Source organism: Myotis lucifugus, unplaced genomic scaffold (genome assembly GCF_000147115.1).
Source record: "Myotis lucifugus unplaced genomic scaffold, Myoluc2.0 scaffold_27, whole genome shotgun sequence".
Taxonomy (NCBI): domain Eukaryota; kingdom Metazoa; phylum Chordata; class Mammalia; order Chiroptera; family Vespertilionidae; genus Myotis; species Myotis lucifugus.
In genome coordinates, this window is record NW_005871075.1 from 8,033,708 (window position 1) to 8,053,933 (window position 20,226).

General features: G+C 38.5%; 1 protein-coding gene and 1 pseudogene across 5 annotated transcripts in view; both read left to right on the top strand.

Annotated features, from left to right (window-relative positions):
* The window catches only part of ELOC (elongin C), a 26,970-nt gene extending 8,768 nt beyond the window's left edge, over positions 1-18,202 (top strand). For 2 of the 5 annotated variants that reach the window (XM_006086351.3, XM_006086350.3), the window contains exons 2-4: positions 9,015-9,068; positions 11,420-11,563; positions 17,253-18,202. In XM_006086351.3, coding sequence (XP_006086413.1) covers positions 9,065-9,068; positions 11,420-11,563; positions 17,253-17,443 — 339 coding nt within the window. In that variant the 5' untranslated portion in view covers positions 9,015-9,064 and the 3' untranslated portion in view covers positions 17,444-18,202. Of the gene's footprint in view, positions 1-7,638; positions 8,195-9,014; positions 9,069-9,404; positions 9,505-11,419; positions 11,564-17,252 lie in introns of those variants that run through there. The other 3 variants (XM_023751973.1, XM_006086348.3, XM_023751974.1) reach the window with 3 other exon arrangements.
* LOC111825463 lies at positions 17,012-17,106 on the top strand (annotated as a pseudogene).
* Positions 18,203-20,226: the final 2,024 nt, after the last annotated feature.

The following is a 20,226-nucleotide window of genomic DNA, read 5'->3' on the forward strand; positions in this document are numbered from 1 at the left end:
CAGGGCTATTTCCATTTTCTTGAAGAAACAAGTGGTCAGGCCTGGTAGGAGATGGGTGTTGGAGATTTCAAGGAAGCGGGAAATTTTCTCAGAGTAGAAAAGCCATTTTTCTAGGATCAATACAATGTCAAGTTCCTATTTAACGTATAGGCATGAATTTAAAGTTAAGACCAGCCAAAATGGTTGTCTCTTTAGTTTAGACCTGAGCTAGGCAGAAAATTGGGTTTGGTGGAGGTCAGGGAGTTAGGGATATAAGGACAATGAGATGTGGGATGAGCAAATAAATATAAGAAAACATATAATTATCTACCATTCTAAATATATACATATAGTGTTTTGTTTTTTCTTTTTTATTTGTGTATGTGTGTGTGTATGTATATATATATATATATTTAACGTAAGAACATTCAAACCTGTAAAGAATTTTTGTGAGTTATTTGAGCCAAACTGTTGACAATTTCTGGGAAGCAAAATCTTAATGTATTGGGATAATGCTCCAGAGAATGGCGGTTTTTTCATCTATTTTTTAAACCTTGCAATCAAAGGAGGAGATGGATGTGGGTTACATGAAATCCATTGGTGATAGATTAGAGATGGGGAGACAGTGGGGGCGGTCCTCTGGGACTGGATAAAGAATAAAATGATAGACACTTCTTTTACTTAGGTGGGTACAGGATAGTTAACAGTCAACAATTAACACGATAAAGATAACAATAACTGTGAAGGAGTTTGTGATATCTGTCCTGGCGCCCAGGGCATTTGGTTGTGCCCTAAGTGGGTCCAGAAAAAAGGGAAGTTACAAGTTATCCTGACATTTTAATGATACCTTATCTTAGATGCAAAAAGACTATAAGCTCTGTTAAAGATTGATCTTGTCATGCCCTAGCCGGTTTGGCTCAGTAGATAGAGTGTCGGCCTGCGAACTGAAGGGTCCCAAGTTCCATTCCAGTCAAGGGCACATGCCCAGGTTGCAGGCTCGAGCCCCAGTAGGAGGTGTGCAGGAGGCAGCCGATCAATGATTCTCTCTCATCATTGATGTTTCTATCTCTCTCTCTCTCTCTCCCTCCCTTCCTCTGTGAAATTAATAAAAAATATTTGTTAAATCATTTTATAATGCAAGAATCTATACTTAAGTATATACTATATAGTGGGAATACTTGCTCATACCTTTCAAACCTAAACAAAGGAATTTGGAGATCATTCTCTCAGGGAGATTAGGTAGTTTCCAGGGGTGAAATAGACTCAGTGGAAACACAAGGCTGGAGCCAGAAAGTTCTGTGCTGTGTGGGAGCCTCTCTGCTTAAGAAAGATGGGAAATTGGGAGTTCCAGGCATTTGTAGTAGAGAGAGGATGAATTTCTGATCGGTTCAGTCATGAAATGGTAGAGCTGAAAGGGACTTAAAGACGCAATTTAGCCCTTTTGTTTTTGGTTTTGTTTTGTTTTGTTTTTTTCATTTAGAAAGTGAAGAAACAGAAATCTTACAACTTAATCTATTTGCGTCTCAAGATAGAAAGTCCAAGATAACTGAATTAGTTCTAGGAAACATGAAATTCCAAAAATCATGTACATACAAGAGGTATACATGTTTAGCAGTTTATGGTAGTGTGCAAAAAATGTGAGATTGATGTTTTGGTTATCATAATTTCACAAAATGTGTCTGTACCCTGAAGTCTTTAAAATTAAATTGTTTTAAAAATTAGAATTCATGCCCGGCAGGTGTGGCTCAGTGGTTGAGTGTTGACCCATGAACCAGGAGGTTGCGGTTTGATTCCCTGTCAGTGCACATGCCCTGGTTGGGGGCTTGATCCCTTGGGGGGACATGCAGGAAGCAGATCGATGATTCTCTCATCATTGATGTTTCTATCTCCCTCCCCCTCTCCCTTCCTCTCTGAAATCAATACAAATATTTTTTTTTTTTAAAAAGAATTAGAATTCATATTGACTTAATTCTATTGTGAAAGATAGAATATTGTCTCCTTCCTTAGTCACTTCCTTCCCTCGGTATAAACCAAAATATTTCAGTAAACTTAAATAGATGTTCCCAGAAAGAACAATTTTTATTGTGGTTGTCTGAAAGTTCCGAGTTTTTTAAGGCCAACCAACGTCAAGGAAAAACATGAAAAGAATTTGGTCAAAAGCATAGTGCCATTGAATAACTATTTTGTTGGAACACTCAGGATAATACTATCTATGTCTGTGGCAGGTACATTGTTGTATACGGCTTTACTCTGTTAACAGGACCACTTAATACCATTGTGTGCTGGGCATGTGGGTCATAAAGAAAGAACCTCCCTGCCTTATGTTTCCATAGCTAGTTAGGGTGACAAATATATCTAAAAAGACACACTAATAAGGCAGCTGTGAAATATTTGTGTCTAATAGTGAAGAAAACTATAAATTCCACCATGGAGGAGAAGATGGGAAAGGGTACTGTTTGCTAAAAGTATTAAGACTGTCTGCCTAAGAGTTAAATATGGAAGCATTGTCATAAGTTTAATGGCCAGAATGAATATTTTAACTCATCCTCAGAGACATGAATTTGTTAACACCATAAGCTCATTCTAGGCAGGATATTCTCATGTCTTTGTCAAGCCTCATCAAATAGGCCTGAACATCAGATAATTTTTGGTTAGTGTTATTTACTTTGTTTTCCAAATTAATCATATTACACATAGTTAATAATCATCAAGTTGACTGACCATTGTTCCCTTCGTGCACTGCTTGGTTCTATACACTTATTTGTTGCTTTTTAAAAATCAGTTTTAAATCTTAGTTTTCTAGTTATTTAAACTTTCGAACATGTATTTTTATGCATTTATCTGCAGAAAATGAGATTAATAGGCAAGAAGAAGACACTTATTTTACATAATGGCATCAAACTGTACTTATTCTAATCTGCTTTTAAAAAATAAACAGTTTATCTTGGCATGGGGAAATAAAGTACAGCATAGGAAATGTCAATAATGTTGTAATAACTGTATGGTGCCAGGTGAGTACTGGAAATACAGGAGGAACACTTTGTAAAGTATATGATTGTCTAACTACTATGCTGTACATCTGAAACTAATCTATATTTTAAAAAAGCCTAAGCAACTGTTACAGCAGAACGACCAGTCGCTATGATGCGCACTGACCAACAGGGGGCAGACACTCAATGCAGGAGCTGCCCCCTGGTGGTCAGTGCGCTCCCACAGGGGGAGCACTGCTCAGCCAGAAGTCGGGCTTATGGCTGGCGAACGCAGTGGCAGTGGCAGGAGCCTCTCCCGCCTCTGTGGCAGTGCTAAGGAGCAGTGAGCCTAGCGGTAAGGAGCGAGGGGTCCTGGACTGCAAGAGGGATGTCCGCTGAGTGGTCCCAGACTGCAAGAGGGTGCAGACTGGGCTGAGGACACACACACACACACACACACACACACGTGCACAAATTTCATGCGCCAGGCCTCTAGTCTATATCCTATATAATAAAAGGGCAATATGCAAACTGACCCTAACAGCAGAAAGACTGGGAATGACTGGTCACTATGACACACACTGACCACCAGGGGGCAGATGCTCAATGCAGGAGCTGCCCCCTGTTGGTCAGTGCACTCCCACAGGGGGAGCTCTGTTCCGCCATAAGCCAGGCTGACGGCTGCCAGTACAGCGGTGGTGGTGGGAGCCACTCTCCTCAGCAGCGCTAAGGATGTCCGACTGCAGCTTAGGCCTGCTCCCCGCTGGCAAGTGGACATCCCCCGAGGGCTGCCGGGCTGCCAGAGGGATGTCTGATTGCCAGCTTAGGCCCAATCCCCTGGGTAGCGGGCTTAAGCCAGCAGGTGGTCATCCCCTGAGGGGTCCCAGACTGCGAGAGGGCACAGGCCGGGCTGAGGGGGACCCCCCCCCCAGTGTACAAATTTTTGTGCACTGGGCCTCTAGTATGTATATAAAAGCCTAAGCGACTGGAACAACTGGTCGCTATGATGTGCACTGACCACCAGGGGGCAGACGCTCAATGTAGGAGCTGCCCCCTGGTGGTCATTGCGCTCCCAAGCCAACCACCCGCAGTCCCTCTCCCCGGCCAGCAGGCCCTAATCGGCCCTCCACCCACCCGCAGCGGTGGCGGCCAGGGAAGGAGGAGGGGAATACAACACAATGTCAGGGTGCGTCCAGTCCTTCCACACCCAGCCTGGCGACCGTCGCCTCCTCACCAGCTAGGCCTAGGGACCCCACCTGTGCACGAATTTCATGCACTGGGCCTCTAGTACAAAATAATGTTGAGCCTGGCCAGAGTCACTCCGTTGGTTGAGCTTTGTCCTGTGCACTGAAAGGTTGCTGGTTCAATCTGTCAGGGCTCAAAACCAATTGATGTTTCTCTCCTGCATCAATGTCTCTCTCTCTCTCCCTCTCTCTCACAGCAAGTCCTCGGATGAGGGTTTAATAATAATAATATTTGAATGTAAACTGTAATTGATAGATAAGATTTTTTAAAAGTTTATCTTGGTATTTCCATGACATTACAAATAGATTAAACTTTTTCCTTTTCATTATCCCATAATCCTATATAATTAAAGGGTAATATGCAAATTGACCCCAACGGTGGAATGACCGGTTGCTATGACGCACACTGACCACCAGGGGGCAGACGCTCAACACAGGAGCTGCCCCCGGTGGTCAGGGCACTCCCACAGGGGGAGCTCCACTCAGCCACAAGCTGGGCTGACGGCTGCAACCACAGCAGTGGTGGCGGGAACCTCTCCCACCTCCGCAGTAGTGGTAAGGGTGTCCAACTGCGGCTTAGGCTTGCTCCCCTGGGGAGCGGGGCTAAGCTGTCAGTCAGACATCTCCTGAGGGCTTTGTCTGACTGCCATCTTAGGCCTGATCCCCCAGGGAGTGGGCCAAGCCGGCAGGTGTACATCCCCTGAGGGGTCCTGGACTGCGAGAGGGTGCAGGCTGGGCTGAGGGACCGCCCCCCCCCCCCCAGTGCACTAATTTTCGTGCACCGGGCCTCTAGTATTTTATAAGTATAGATACACTGTTTTTATTTAGCTCATTCCTTAATTGGTGAACCTGTAAGGGTATTTTCAGTTTTTTCTTTGTATACATCCTGTATAATAGAAGGGTAATATGCAGAATTGACCCTAAGGGTGGAATGACCAGAATGACCACTCGACCAGTCACTATGAGGCACACTGACCACCTTTCGGTCCCTTTTCCTGGCTGGCAGGCTCCCATCGCCCGATGGCGAATGGGACCCGGGGCTGGGTAGCAGGAGACACAGGCGGTGCCAGGCCAAGGCCCCCGCCCCGCCTGTTGCCTCACAGAGAGCGACCTGTGGCGGGAACAGCCAACCTCTCCGTCCCTCCCGCAGGCTCCAGGCTCCAATCGCCCGATGGTGAGCTGGAAACCGGGGGGCGGGAGGTGGGGCCGGCTGCGGGCAGCTAGGGAAGATGATCGCAGGCCAGGCCTAGGGACCATACCCACGCATGAATTTCATGCACCAGGCCTCTAGTATTACAATAAAGAGCCTATACACAGGATGCTGGGTTTCTCTAAAGTAGATACCTGGAAGAATTGCTACCCTCCTGATGGATGATTCTGCTGCTGTCTTCCAAAACTAGTGTGTCGTTTATTTGGTATCACCCACTTCCCCCTCTCCAACACTCATACTTAGCAAATTTGAGTACTTTAAATTTGCATTTTACTGCTTACCGTGGAGATGGAGCATTTTTTCACAGGTCCATTTGTTTTTGCAGCTATTTTTCCAGAGTGGTGTTCTTACATTTGGTATTTTAACCTACAGTTTATTTTGAGAGTGATATCAGACATCCAACATTTTTTCCAAGTAAATATCCAATGTAAAAAAGAAAAAGGAAAAAATATATAAACAGTAGACTTATTTGTAGCTGTTGCTGTAATATTTAAATTGCTACTTAAATAATCCAAGCAAATTAGCTGAAAAACTATTAGAACAGTTCTGCAAAGATGTTGGGATACAAGATTAACTGAATGAATTTAGGCTTTTCTTTAAAACATCAGCAATAGCCTTTCCAAAAATATAATAGGGAAACGGATCCCATTCATAATAGAAACTATACTGAAAAATAGACCTAACAATAAATGTGTAATAACAAAAAGGGGATTGCCCAACCATTGAGCAAAACATGTTTATCAGGCTATTATAATTTTAAAAATGGGCTATATTGGTCAGGTACAAACAGGGTTGATGGAACAATATAATCTGGATATCCATGTTACAATATGGTATATGAAAAGGTAACATTTCAAATCAGAAATAGGATGGGATTTTCAGTGTTCAAGGATACTAGATTCAAAACTAATTACATTGTAGGCCCTAGGTTCACCTGGAATTTCTATTTGTTACCAAAATATTATAAATTATAAAAGAGTAATGTTATATGTAATACTCTGAGAGCACAATGATATCTCAGTCAGGCCTTTGTTCACAAGCTGTCTGCTGCCTAGACATTCAGCCCACTGCTTCTCGACCACTTGCTTTTTGCCTTATTCATATTTCCAGAACTCAGCCCAGTTATGGAATAGACGTTCAAATGTTCAAACAGATTTTTGCCACCCCAAACTTAGATCTCTATAGGTCAGTGGTCGGCAAACTCATTAGTCAACAGAACCAAATATCAGCAGTACAACGATTGAAATTTCTTTTGAGGGCCAAATTTTTTAAACATTGTTATTAACTTAATTAGGGTACTCCTAAGGCTTAGGAAGAGCCACACTCAAGGGGCCAAAGAGCCACATGTGGCTCGCGAGCCACAGTTTGCCGACCACGGCTATAGGTAATTTGTGGGTTAAGTCCAAATTTCCTCATATTTCAAATATTTTTAGCTTCTAGCTAAGAATTAAGATTTGCACCCTAACTGGTTTGGCTCAGTGGATAGAGCTTCGGCCTGCGGACTAAAGGGTCCCAGGTTCGATTCTAGTCAAGGGCATGTACCCTGGTTGTGGACACATCCCCAGTGGGGGGTGTGCGGAGGCAGCTGATCCATGTTTCTCTCTCATCGATGTTTCTAAACTCCCTCTCCCTTCCTCTCTGTAAAAAAATCAATAAAATATATTTTTAAGAATTAAGAATTTGCTCTTAATTTCTTTTTTTTTTTTTAATATTTTTTATTTGATTTTTTTACAGGTTACAGGAAGGAAGGTAGAGGGATAGAGAGTTAGAAACATCGATGAGAGAGAAACATCGATCAGCTGCCTCCTGCACATCTCCCACTGAGGATGTGCCCGCAACCCAGGTACATGCCCTTGACTGGAATCGAACCTGGGACCCTTCAGTCCGCAGGCCAACGCTCTATCCACTGAGCCAAACCGGTTTTGGCTGCTCTTAATTCTTGTTGATAATACTCTTTCTTTGTTAGTGATAGGGAGCCTTCCCCCTCCCCCTTTAACCCTTGTATAAATGCTGGATTTTATTTACTATATTAAGAAGTCTGGAGAAACTGTTGCTACCCAAAGGGCTTCTATGATGTCACTTTGCATGGTTGCCTAGCTACTGCTAGTTAAGTAAACATTCTAGATATTTTGCTCTGAAAATTTTCCAGATAGCAAAGTTAGCACTTGAAATTCTTGGTCTAGCTTTTCTAGCATTTTGTCCTTTTTTTGTATTTTTTGTTTGTTTTTTAGGAGAATGATTACAAAGCAGTATGAACAGAAGAAAATAATGACTGATGAATTTTTAAGTGTCTACTTTATTATTATAAAATGACATAGTACTGTGTTTTAATTTTAGAGAATGCAGCACAGCTCTCAGCAGTAGTGGCTAAGTTTTAACTGGAGCCAGCATGCTTTGCCATGGCAGTATGGAATAGTGGAAGGGAGTGTGGGCTATTGAGCCTGCCTACCTAGGTTTAAATCCTGAGGCTGCCACTTAAGCTGTAGAATCCTTGAGCAGGTAGCAGTCTCTGAGTGTTTCCTCATCTTTAAAATGGGAACAATAATTCTTTTGTGAAAATGTTGGTTTAAAATAAGACAATGTATATACGATGTTTAATGCAGTGTTTACCACTTACCAGGCCCTCAAATTCTTGGTAGTAATGCTACATTGCCTCCATTAGAAATGGTACTTTAAATATCTCCCTCTGTGCTTAGCCAGTGTTCTAACGGGTGATTTCTGCTTTACTCCATCATTACCTGGAACAAGTCATTTATCCTCTCTGTACAGCAAGGATGTTACTGTTTTTTAAGGTGAGGATGACATGTTATCTCCAAGTTTCTTTCTTGCTCTAAAATGTGTGGCTTATTTTCTTGACCCTCCCCTTAAGGCTAGAATTAAAGTATTAGCCAGGAATTTCTTAGAGAAAAGGATAATGAGGATATGCTGTTTTCCTAATAGTCACATAAAAAATAATACTGGTATTAATAAAATCCTTCTTTGAAGCAATGCTGTTAAAGTACAAATTACTGAAAACGAGCCCTTTTTATTTAGCAACCACCATATTTTATAAAATTTAAGATTTCTCAAAAAATTATAAATTTTTACCACTCTTCTGTTAAATTAGATTATTGGTAGCCTATATGCAGAAGGGATAAAACATATAGATGTGAACATTTACATAAGAAGTGAGCAAGCTTTACCTTTTTCATTCTCATGAAAGCTACTTCATGTCCTTGGATTTATCGTGTTGTCATTCATTCAGCAAATATTTTATGTCTACCAGAATCAAGTAGATGTAGTATATATATGAAGATGATGAAGGCCAAGGATCTCTTTCAAGTTCAGTTTAGGTCCTAACGAACAGCATCTGTATTTTTAAATCTTTCAGAATAGTTGCCTTAAAGGAAAAAAAAAAAGTCCGTATTTCGACTTAATTGTCCCGGAGGCGATCATCTTTTCTCATATGTTCAGAAACTTGATGCTGTTCCACAGTGTGGTGGCTAGAAAATTCCTGTTTAGCAGCGAGAGAGAGAGAGAGAGAGAGAGAGAGAGTCCTTAAACTTGTAACACCAAGGACATATTAAATAATGGTGAAAAACATGTCTTAATATGGCTTTGTTATATTTTCAGGAAACTACTAAACTTCCTGTGCAAGCGAAGTAGAATTTCATAAGAACATAATGGGTAAGTTTCATAAGAAAATAACGGGTATTTTAACTAGTAGAAGCTGGTTTTCCCACTCAAAGATAGGCCTTCAATGTCAGTGAATGCAAATGCAAGTTAGAAAGTGGTCAAAGTAGACCACAAGTAGTTGTTTAATTCAACAACCTATGTTTACTGTACAATCTTGAAAGACAGATCAGTACCATTATTGTACCCAATAAAATTTGTGATTCCTAGTGAGTACTTTACCTTATGATATTAGAAACTTTTCCAGCAGACATATAAAATGGTTTAGCTTACAAAAAAATACTAGAAGTATAAATTTAAATAACTGATAATTATTTGTATTTTTCTCAGAAATTGGCAAAACTGCTGAGAACCTGTATGCTTGGCTAGTTCATAACTTAGAAGTTACTTGCATCTTTACGAGTCCCCCAGCCTTTTGTTATGAAAAATTGTAAGAATAATGCACCACCTGGCCTTTACCAGTTGTTAATGTTTTGCCACATTCGCTTTCGCTCTGTGTGTGTGGGGGGGGGTGTTTATATATACTTATATACATGAGTATATACACACATAAACATAAAAAATGCTTTTTTTATCTATCATTTAAGATTTAGTTGTACACACCTAAATACATCAGCATGTGTTCGCTTCATATTCAAAGTTTTTCAGTTGTTTCAATAGTGTTCTTTATAACAGGTTTATTATTTTAAATCCAGGATCTAATTAGGAATCATTTATTGCATTAATTTGTCTCTTTAGTCTCCTTTTTAATTTTTTAATACATATATGTTTTTATTGTTGATAGTATTACAGATGTCTCCTGTTTCACTCCCTTTAGCCCCCTCCCCCCTAGTCTCCTTTAAACAGTTCCCTACCTGGCTGTCCTGGGGTGAGGAGTGAAGTCTTCCATGGCACTTTTAAATTTAGATTTGTCTCAGTGTTTTCTCCTATTACATTCAGAGTAAACATTTTGGGCAGCAGTAGCACATAAATGATTTTGATATTAATGTTAATTTTAGGGATTTCTAAATTAACTATTAAGAAATAAATGAGTGGCCCTGGCTGGTGTGTTCAGTGGTTACAGCATTGGCCCTCTCATCAAAAGGTTGCAGGTTCAATCTCCAGCCGGGGCCGGGTGTGTTCAGGAGGCAACCAATCAATGTGTCTTACATCGATGCTTCTCTCTCTCTCTCTCTCTCTCTCTCTCTCTCTCTCTCTCTCTCTTTTCCTCTTTCTCCTTTTCTCACCCCCTCCCCTCCTTCCTTCTACTCTCTAAGAAAAAATATCCTCACCTGAGGGAAAAAAAGAAGAAAAGAAATAAATGAATAAATGTGTGTTAGTACCTGAACATTACTTCAACCTCATCCTATGTACTTCTCTCTAGGGCTCCCTAAATTTTTAGAAAAAGCCCTAAGAAACTTTCAGATATTGGTAACCATAAAAATTAAAATTCTGTCAGTATAATATTGTGAGAGTTATATATGTGAGAAAGATCTTAAAGGAATATATAAATATATATACTTCCCAGAAAGTTATATTGAGCTAGCCACTGTGCTGAAGCCAGTATGCCATCAGTGAGGTTAGATGGTAGCAAGTGACATCTACACAGTCCTGTCTCCTCACCTCTGCTTTCAGTGTTTAAAGACTGAATTTGTCTGTATTCATTACTTTCATTGTGTAATAATTTAAACTGAGCAGTAAAATATTTTGATAATTATTTTTGTGGATCAAGAATAAAATCCTAAGTAAAAGAAGCCCTAACATTTAACATTTGGGCTTGTCAGAAGTTGAGCTCACATGGCATATAAACAATCATTCATTCATTAACACATTATGCATTTTATTTTTAAAATAAGTATTTCAGGTGATAGAATTAAAGTTTTACCTTTTTTTAAATTGATTTTTTAGAAATAGAGGAAGGGAGGTGGGGGAAAGAGAAACATCAATGTGAGAGCACATCTATCGGCTGCCTCCTACATGGCCCTACTGGGGATGGAGTCTCTAGTGCATGGGACGATGCACAACCAACTGAGCCACACCAGCCAGGGCTAAAATTTTACTATATGAATATTTTGTTTTAGTCTTCAAATTTGAATTTGCTGCTGTGGTCACAAAAATATTATTAATACTTCCTTGAAAAATAGTGGTAAATTTTCACCCAAAGTAACATCCTTGAATGTAGAGTTATTGTGACATTGGAAAATGTGTAGAGAGTAATAAACAAGAAGCTTAAAATCTTTAAAATCTTGGTAGCTATTACCCACGAGAAATCTTTCTGGTCTGAGTTTCTCAAATATTAACCTTGGTAAACCTGTTTATTGTTCTTAAATTTTGTGATTCAAAAGTCATTTTACTACTTTATTTAGATGGAGAAGAGAAAACCTATGGTGGCTGTGAAGGCCCTGATGCCATGTATGTCAAATTGATATCTTCAGATGGTCATGAGTTTATTGTAAAAAGAGAACATGCATTAACATCAGGAACAATAAAAGCCATGTTGAGTGGCCCAGGTAGGAACATTTCCTTTATTTTCTCTTCATATATCTTCACTTTTAATGTTTGATGAATGTTTTAAGTTGAGCGAAATGACTCATAACATTTAAGAGACAGTAACTATTTGAACATCGCATAATTGAATGTTGCATTGGGGGGAAATTGGTTTCTGCCATACCCTGTTTTTAGGTATTTACCCTAGTTTCAATAAGAGCCAGTTGGTTACTTTGAAATAAGAAGGATCATTTTCCTAGGTTAGTTTCCATGGTCAGCTTCTTCTACACAGGCCTCTGGTGATTTGTGCTCCTGGTTTCATTTGTGCTCCTGCTTCTAAAGTTTAATTATAGAAGTTACCACCTCCCAAATATCTATCCTTCACATTTTCTCTGAGTAATTTTTCTTGAGGATTGGAATTTCTGGAACATATGGTGGCTTCTATGTTTAACTTTTGGAGGAAATGCCAAACTTTGCACAGTGGCTGAACCGTTTTACATTCCTACCAGCAGTGTATGAGGGTTCCTTATGTGGTTTTCTCCACATCCTCACTGACACTTCATTTGCACTTTTTTTTATTCTAGCCATCCAAATGGGTACCAGTAGTGTGTCATTGTGGTTTTGATTAGCATTTCCCTAGTGACTAATGATGTTGACTATCTCTTCATGTGCTTGCTGGCTATTTGTGTATCCTCTGGAGAAATGTCTCTTTAAGTCCGTTGCCGGCTTTTTAATTGGGTTGTTTGTCTTTTCTGTTGTTGAGTTGTAAGAGTTCTTTATAAATTTTGGACACTAGATTCTTACCAGATACATGATTTAATATTTTCTCCCATTCTGTAGGTTGTCTTTTTCTTAGTATCTTTTATTCTTTTCTTTAGAAAAAAAAATACATGTTTTTTTAGAAATGCTTTTTTAAAAAATATATATTTTTTATTGATTTCAGAGAGGAAGGGAGAGAGAGATAGAAACATAATGATGAGACTCATTGATTGGCTGACTCCTGCATGCGCGCCACCACCACCACCACCAGGGTACGAGCCTGCATTTCGGGCATGTGCCCCTGACCGGAATCGAACCCAGGACCCTCCAGTCCACAGGCCGATGCTCTATCCACTGAGCCAAACCAGCTAGGGCTTTAAATATATTTTTGTTGATTTCAGAGAGGGAGAGAGATACAGAATCATCAATGATGATAGAGAATCATTGATCAGTTACTGCCTCCTGCACGCCCCACACTGGGGATCTAGCCCGCAACCCAGGCATGTGCCCTGACTGGGAATGGAACCGTGACCTCCTGGTTCATAGATCGATGCTCAACCACTGAGCCACGCCAGCCAGTCCTTAGTAGTATCTTTTGATGGACAAAAGTTTTTATGTTGATGAAGCCAAATTTATCTCTTATCCCATTGCTGTTTTTGGAGGCCTGTCTAAAAATCCATTGTCAAATCCAATGTCATGAAGATTTACCCCTATGTTTTCTTATAAGAGGGCTATGGTTTTAGCTCTTGTAATTAGGTTTTTTATTTTAAGTTAACTTTTGTGCATGACATGAGGTAATAATTTATCTTTCGCATGTGGACATACCCGTACCATTTGTTGAAGAGTCTATTCTTTTTTAAATATTTTTTTTATTGATTTTAGAGAGGAAGGAAGAGGGAGAGAAAAAAACATCAATGATGAGAGAGAATAATTGATCGGCTGCCTCTATCCACTGAGCCAAACCGGCTAGGGCAAGAGAGACTATTCTTTACCCCATTGAATGGTCTTGGCACCCTTGTTGAGAATCAGTTGATCACAGATGTGCGGGTTTATTTCTGGGCTCTTAATTCTTTTCCATTGTGCTATGTATCTGTCCTTATCTCAGTACCAAACTGTTTCATGGGGAGTTTGGGGGGGTTGTTGTTAATCCTTATCTGAGGATATTTTTTCCATTGCTTTTCAGAGAGAGTGGAAGGGAGGGGACGGGGAGAAAGGAAAACATCAATGTGAGAGAGACACATTGATTGGTTGCCTCCCACATGCGCCCAACTGAGGGCAAGGAGCAAACCTACAACTCAGGTATGTGCCCTTGACCCTTCAGTGCAGGGGCCAAGGCTCTAACCATGCTCAGGGCCCGTACCAAACTTTTGATTTACTGTAGCCTTGTAGTAAGTTTTGAAATAGAGAAATGTGAGGCTCAAGATTGTTTTGGCTCTTTGGGGTCCCTTGCAATTCCCTTTCTATATTTTTTTACTATGGAAACTTAAAAACTACATGGAAGTAGAGAGACTAATACACCTCCAAAATTACCAACATTTTGCCAATCTTGTTTCGTCTCTTATTCTCACTTTTTAAAGAATATTTCGAGCAAATCCTTGACATTGTCATTTCCCTCATAAAATCTTTATAGTCCCCCTGAACCCTCCCTTTGTTCCAGGCCATCAGTTTTACAAAGAAACAATATTATTTATATAATGTCCACATCCTGATTAGACTTACTGTTTCAGCTTGTAAACTCATAATTAGAACTCCAGAGGCTTGCTTAGAATCTGGTTCATTTTACTGGGCAAGAATACTTCATAGGTGGTACTATTGTATCCTGTTGTAACACATATTTTAGCAATGTCAAGATTGAGTAGTGGTTCCAGGGTTATCAGGCTGATTTCATCCATGAACAATTCCCCAGTCTGACTTTCATGTAATGGTTTTAGCATTCATTATGATTATTGCTAAGATATATACTTCATTTGGAATTACAAAACAGTGATTTTTCTAATTGTGTAGTTTCTTCTGCATTTATTAGTTAGAAATCTCTTTTAAAGAACTGTTTGGTGATCCTGAAATACAGGCTGTACAGGAAAGAAAAGTTAAATGCTTAATTTTTTTTTCCCCCTTTACATATAATTTTGCAGTGTAATGAATTGCTTCTCCAGCATCCTCCAATAGCAAAGAGTGTTTGGGGTTTTTTTGTTTGTTTTTTTGCACATCATTATCAGCTCCTGACTTTATATATGTAGTGCTTTTTCACCTGGCCCAGTCATTCTCATTGGTGCTCAAGCGCTCCATTTTTATGACAGAAGGACCCACGTCATGTTGGTTTCTGCATCCTTTGACATGGCTCCATTGATCTTGGATAGTTACTACTTTCTGTAATACCAAGATTTCTCAGGCTCATTTTGCATGTTATTCCATTAATCCTGAAAATGACCATTTTTCCAAGAGCCCCTATTTCTTTTAATGGGAATGGTACTTAGGGACCCCAGTCTGTGTGCTAGCAGGAACGTTGCTCCTGGCTTGAATTGCTTTCGACTTCTATTGGACAGAGCTGGGATGTACTTTAGGGGGGGAAATCACAGATGCCAAGAAAATTTTAAAAATTAAAATTAGAGGACTTTTGCTTGTTGTATGCTTGATCTCCTTTACTTCAATAAGAAGAGCTTTATCTTGAAGATCAAACTTTCAGCCCAAAACTAATGCTTGCATAAAGAATAATGAAATGCTGATACAGGCCATACATGGATGCACCTTCTAAACATTAAGCTAAGTGAAAGAAGCCAGTCACAAAAGGTCACGTGTTGTGTGATTCCATTTGTATGAAATATCCAGAGTAGATAAATCCATAGAGATAGAAAGTAGATTGGTGTGATAGAAAATAGAGGTTGGGGGTAGGAAAACGGGGAGTAATTGCTTAATGGTTACAGGATTATATTTGGGTTTGATAAAAATGTTTTGAAACAAGATAGGGTGGTTACACAGCATTGTGAATGTAAACTGAATTGTACTCTTTTTAAAATGGTTAAATTTGTGATACGAATTTCACCTCAAAGAAAAACCATAAATGTTTGTCTAGTCTCAAATAAATGCCTATTGGTAATGTTTCATACATATATTCAAGAAAGAAAATTTTTATTATTGGCAAACCAAGTTACCTATAGCTGTGAATTATTTTGCTGAATCCTGCTCTTCTTTCTTCCCATCCCCCAGCCAACATGCAATTAGAAAACCTTTAAAATACTACATTCTCAGAAAGTATATTTTTTCTGCCTTTTGTATTTAGGTCATAGTGCTAGTGCATGACTGCTACGAAAATATTTTTGGTGGTTGTTATTTTTTTAAATATGTATTTATTGATTTTAGAGAGGAAGGGAGAGAGAATTGTCAAAGTGAGAGAGAAACATGGACCTGTTGCCTCCCGTATGCACCCCAACGGGATCGAACCCAAAACCTAGGTATGTGCCCTGACTGGGAATCAAACCGATGACCTTTTAGTGCACAGGCAACACTCAGTCAACTGAGTCACACTGGCCTGGGCTAAGAATATATTTTATCCCTATAATAAAAGCTAAATGATTAATTTCTTTATATGACTAAAGAAATTTTGAGAGATCACTACAAATTGTTAAGAGTTATTAAATAAGATCTCATTAACATGATTATATTTTTAAAAACTAAAGGGGGAAACAGTACATTTTCTTTCCTGAAAAGGTTTTTAAAATAGTATTTCACCTATTATTTATTTTTACATGGCAATTCAATATAGCACAGGGCTCCTTATGGTCCATGAAGACTTGATTCCTACTTACCCTTCAGTAATCCCAACATCAAGATTCTTTGGAAAAGCTCCAAAGTGTCCAGACTTTCAGGAGAGAATCAAAATTTTAAATTCAGTCTTGATGAATCTCAAATGCTATCTTAATAAAGATCTTTTTTGTTTATACTCAAAAGTCAGAGTTAGATATTTTGCTTGATGCTAGTTGGATTTATTTCATGTCGTAATAATTTGCTAGGGCTGCCATAGACCCGCCCTGGCCAGTGTGGCTCGGTCATCCACGTGCACTGAGAGATTGCCAGTTTGATTCTCAGTCAGGGCACATGCTGGGGTTTCAGGCTTCATCCTTGGTAGGGGACCATGCAGGAGGCAGCCAATCCATGTTGTGTTCTCACATTGATGTTTCTCTCTCTCCCTATCCCTTTCTCTCTCTCTAAAATCAATCAATAAATAAATAATGTTTAAAGTACCATAGGCTGGGTGATGTAGACAACAAATTTATTTTGCATGGTCCTAGGGTAGACATTCAAGATCATGGTGTCAGCAGCATTGGTTTCTTCTGAGATGGCCTTCTCCCTGTGTCTTCACATTGTCTTCCCCCTGTTTGTGTCTGTGACCTAATCCCCTCTTTTTTTTTTTTTTTAATATACTTTTATTGATTTTAGAGAGGAGAGGAGAGGGAGAAAGAGATAGAAACATCAGTGATGAGAGAGAATCATTGATCAGCTGCCTCCTGCACACCCCACACTGGGGATGGAGCCCGCAGTCAGGCATGTGTCCTGACCGGGAATCGAACAGTGATCTGGTTCATAGGTCAAGCTCAACCACTGAGCCATTCCACCTGAACCCTAATCCCCTCTTATAAGGCTAGCAGTCACATGATTAGAGCCCATCCTAATAAATCCTATTTTGCTTTAATTACCTTTTTAAAGACCCTGTCTCCATGCTCACTTTGGCAGTACGTATACTGAAATTGGAACGATAGCATGGTCCCTGTGCAAGGATGACATGCAAATTTGTGAAGCATTCCATATTTAAAATGCTTCCTGAACAGGAGGGGGGCGGAAAAAACACCCGTCTCCAAATACAGTCACATTCTGAAGTTCTGGGTGTAAGGACTTCCACATAAGAATTTTGGAGGAACACACTTCAGTGCATAACCTACCTTTTTTTTTCTTTCATAGGTCAATTTGCTGAGAATGAAACTAATGAAGTCAATTTTAGAGAGATCCCTTCACACGTGCTATCAAAAGTGTGCATGTATTTTACTTACAAGGTTCGCTACACTAACAGCTCCACGGAAATTCCTGAATTCCCAATTGCACCTGAAATTGCACTGGAACTGCTGATGGCTGCGAACTTCCTAGATTGTTAAATAAAATAAATTATAATAAACTGTTAACTTTTTTCAGTATTTAATACCTGTAGTTCAGTTAGTAATTTTTTCATATATAGCATGTTGCCTGTGTGCGATTGAACTTTAAAGTTCATTGCAAAGCAGACTATCGTCTCTTCTTTTGCATAGCACAGTTGAAATTTGTTTGCTACATCAACAGATTAAGGACATTTTCACAAATTGAGAAATAAACAAATATGTCAGTTGCTAAGTAGTTTTGCCTTACCCTTTGGATGTGATTTTTAAAATTAGAGTGGTGGCAATATAGTAAATGCTGAAATTTAGTCATAAATGAACATATTCTACAGGTAAATATTGGGCTATGTATTTTTGTTTTCAGTGTGTGTTTTTTTTAACCTATTCTGATCTTATAGCCATCATTACCATTAGAATTATGCAAATAATTGCATTATAAACATGTTTATAACTTAGCCAAATGTTGATTTTTTTTATAATTGTCAAAGACATGAGTTGAAATTTCTTATGTGTCTTTTGATAAACTGCAGTATTGTTTAAGTGTATCTTGTCTTTTTGTTCATTGCTACAATTTAAAAACTTTATTTAAAAGCAGTTTGACAGATTACTTGGTACGGCTGTTGGAACAGTGACCTTTTGAACTGTAGCCACATGGTCAATAAGTAAAGTACATGACCTTGATTTCATGTGTACTGTGCATTTTGGCCAATCCAAAGTACTGTATTTTCGACTATAAAGCTTCCTTTGCAATATTCATTCTTCTTACATAGTCCCTTGTTGTGATTATACTTCTGGTTATTTAAATGTTTTAAAAGACTCACTATGAACTTTACTCACATCTTAAAAGCTAGACTTTTCTGAACAATTCCAGTCTTCCTGCATCCAACTGAAATGTTATAAAATGTGACAAACGTGGACAGACATAGTGCAAATCTTATAATGCACTTTGATACAATATATGAATTATCTTGTGTCCCAATAAATATGCCCATCATCTGTGGGTCTTCTACTGATATCTAACTTATAAAGAGATCATTCAACTTTTATACCAAGCAGACAAAAAAATTTCAAAAGCTATGACAGAGTATCTCTGCTGAGGCCTGGGAAAAGAGAACTGTAGTTTGGTTTATTATTTCTATCTTAGTAAATCAAGGCTATCATTAGGGTTTTTAAGTTTTCATCTTAGTTCTTCAAGACTGGTTTAATATGGACCAGTTTTTATGGAAACTGCAAAAATCATAACCAAGATCTAGAAATGATTTTCCTCTTAGAAAACTTAACATTATACTTTCCAGCTTATTGAAAGCAGTTAAATATATATGTTAATTCCATATATTTAGTAACTTCCTAAGATATTCTGGTACATATTTCAGTATAGAAGATTATCAAGTACAAGAATTATATTCTGCTACTTGAGACAAATAATGTCAATTATAAGCCTAAATAATAAAAGGTTAAGGTGATAGCTAGAATCAAGTTTTACCTTGACCGATTTTAGTAGGTTACTTTTTATGTTAGATCCACAAGTAACCTTAAGTCAAAATATTGAAAAAGAACTGAAAGATTAGGAGAACATGTATATCTTGTGGCAAATGGTACTTTCATGTTAATAAAGGCTCTGTTGACTGAAAGGTTTGATGAACACTTGGTGTTTGATCTTTTTAGCCTTAATTTTCTCTTCTTGAGGATTCATGAAACTATTTGCTTCAGGACATCTTATGATTGAACAGCAGGGATTTTTATTTGGTTAAATTTAAGAAGTTAATTTTATATAGCATGGAAACTTTACCAGCTTTCTGACACTTGGTAATTAGTTTACTTTTTTAATTATGTTTAAATTATGTGCAAGTTCCTCTATATCTTTTTTATGCACAAATATTCCCACAAAATCCTCTGTTTTATTCAGTTAACATTTAATTTTTGTACTATCTAGATTATTTTATGCTTTCTAGATTGCTTGTCTTTTATGTAATTATTGACAGATAACAGTTTCCTTTTGAAGAATCTTGTTGATAGTGAGAAATACAATTTACTATAAGCAGCAAATTCAGCTCGTTACAAGAGAGAAATATTTAGAGACATCTTGCTATGCATGGACCTGTCATCTTAGTGAGTCATTTTGCTAAGTTTATCAATTATTCTTTCAAAACAGTATAAATATTCTGAGAAATAATATGAAATTGCTGTTAAAGATTGAAGAGTGATTAAATTAATCCCTAGTAATTCTTACTTATGTAGAGGAAATTTCATACAGACTTAGCGGTGCCAAATTGAGGTTTTGATTGGTTATGCCTAAATTTGATAAAGCATGATCTGGAAATTAATACATGCCATTGATTTTATATATATATGGTATTTTATTTGCAATATATAAATCTGGTTTAATTTTAAGTCAGTCATGTTTGTGCTCAGTTTTATATTCCTGTTGGGCTAAACTCTTGAATATTGTACTTAATGGTTTGTTGGTTTAAACATTGTTTTGCCCTGAAGTATTTTGGTATATTAGAGCACCAACTGAGAGTTTGAAAGTCTGAAATCTTGTGCAAATTAGCCATGTGATCTTGAATAAGTCACTAGGCCTTAATTTCACATCTAGAAAATAAGGAAGCTGCACATCTCTAGGGTGATGTTTACCACTTTTTTTAAATATATATTATTGATTTCAGAGAGGAAGGAAGAGGAATATTAATGATGAGATAGAATCATTGATTGGCTGCCTCCTGCACACCCCACACTGGGGATCAAGTCTGCAACCCGGGCATGTACCCTGACCAGGAATGAAACCA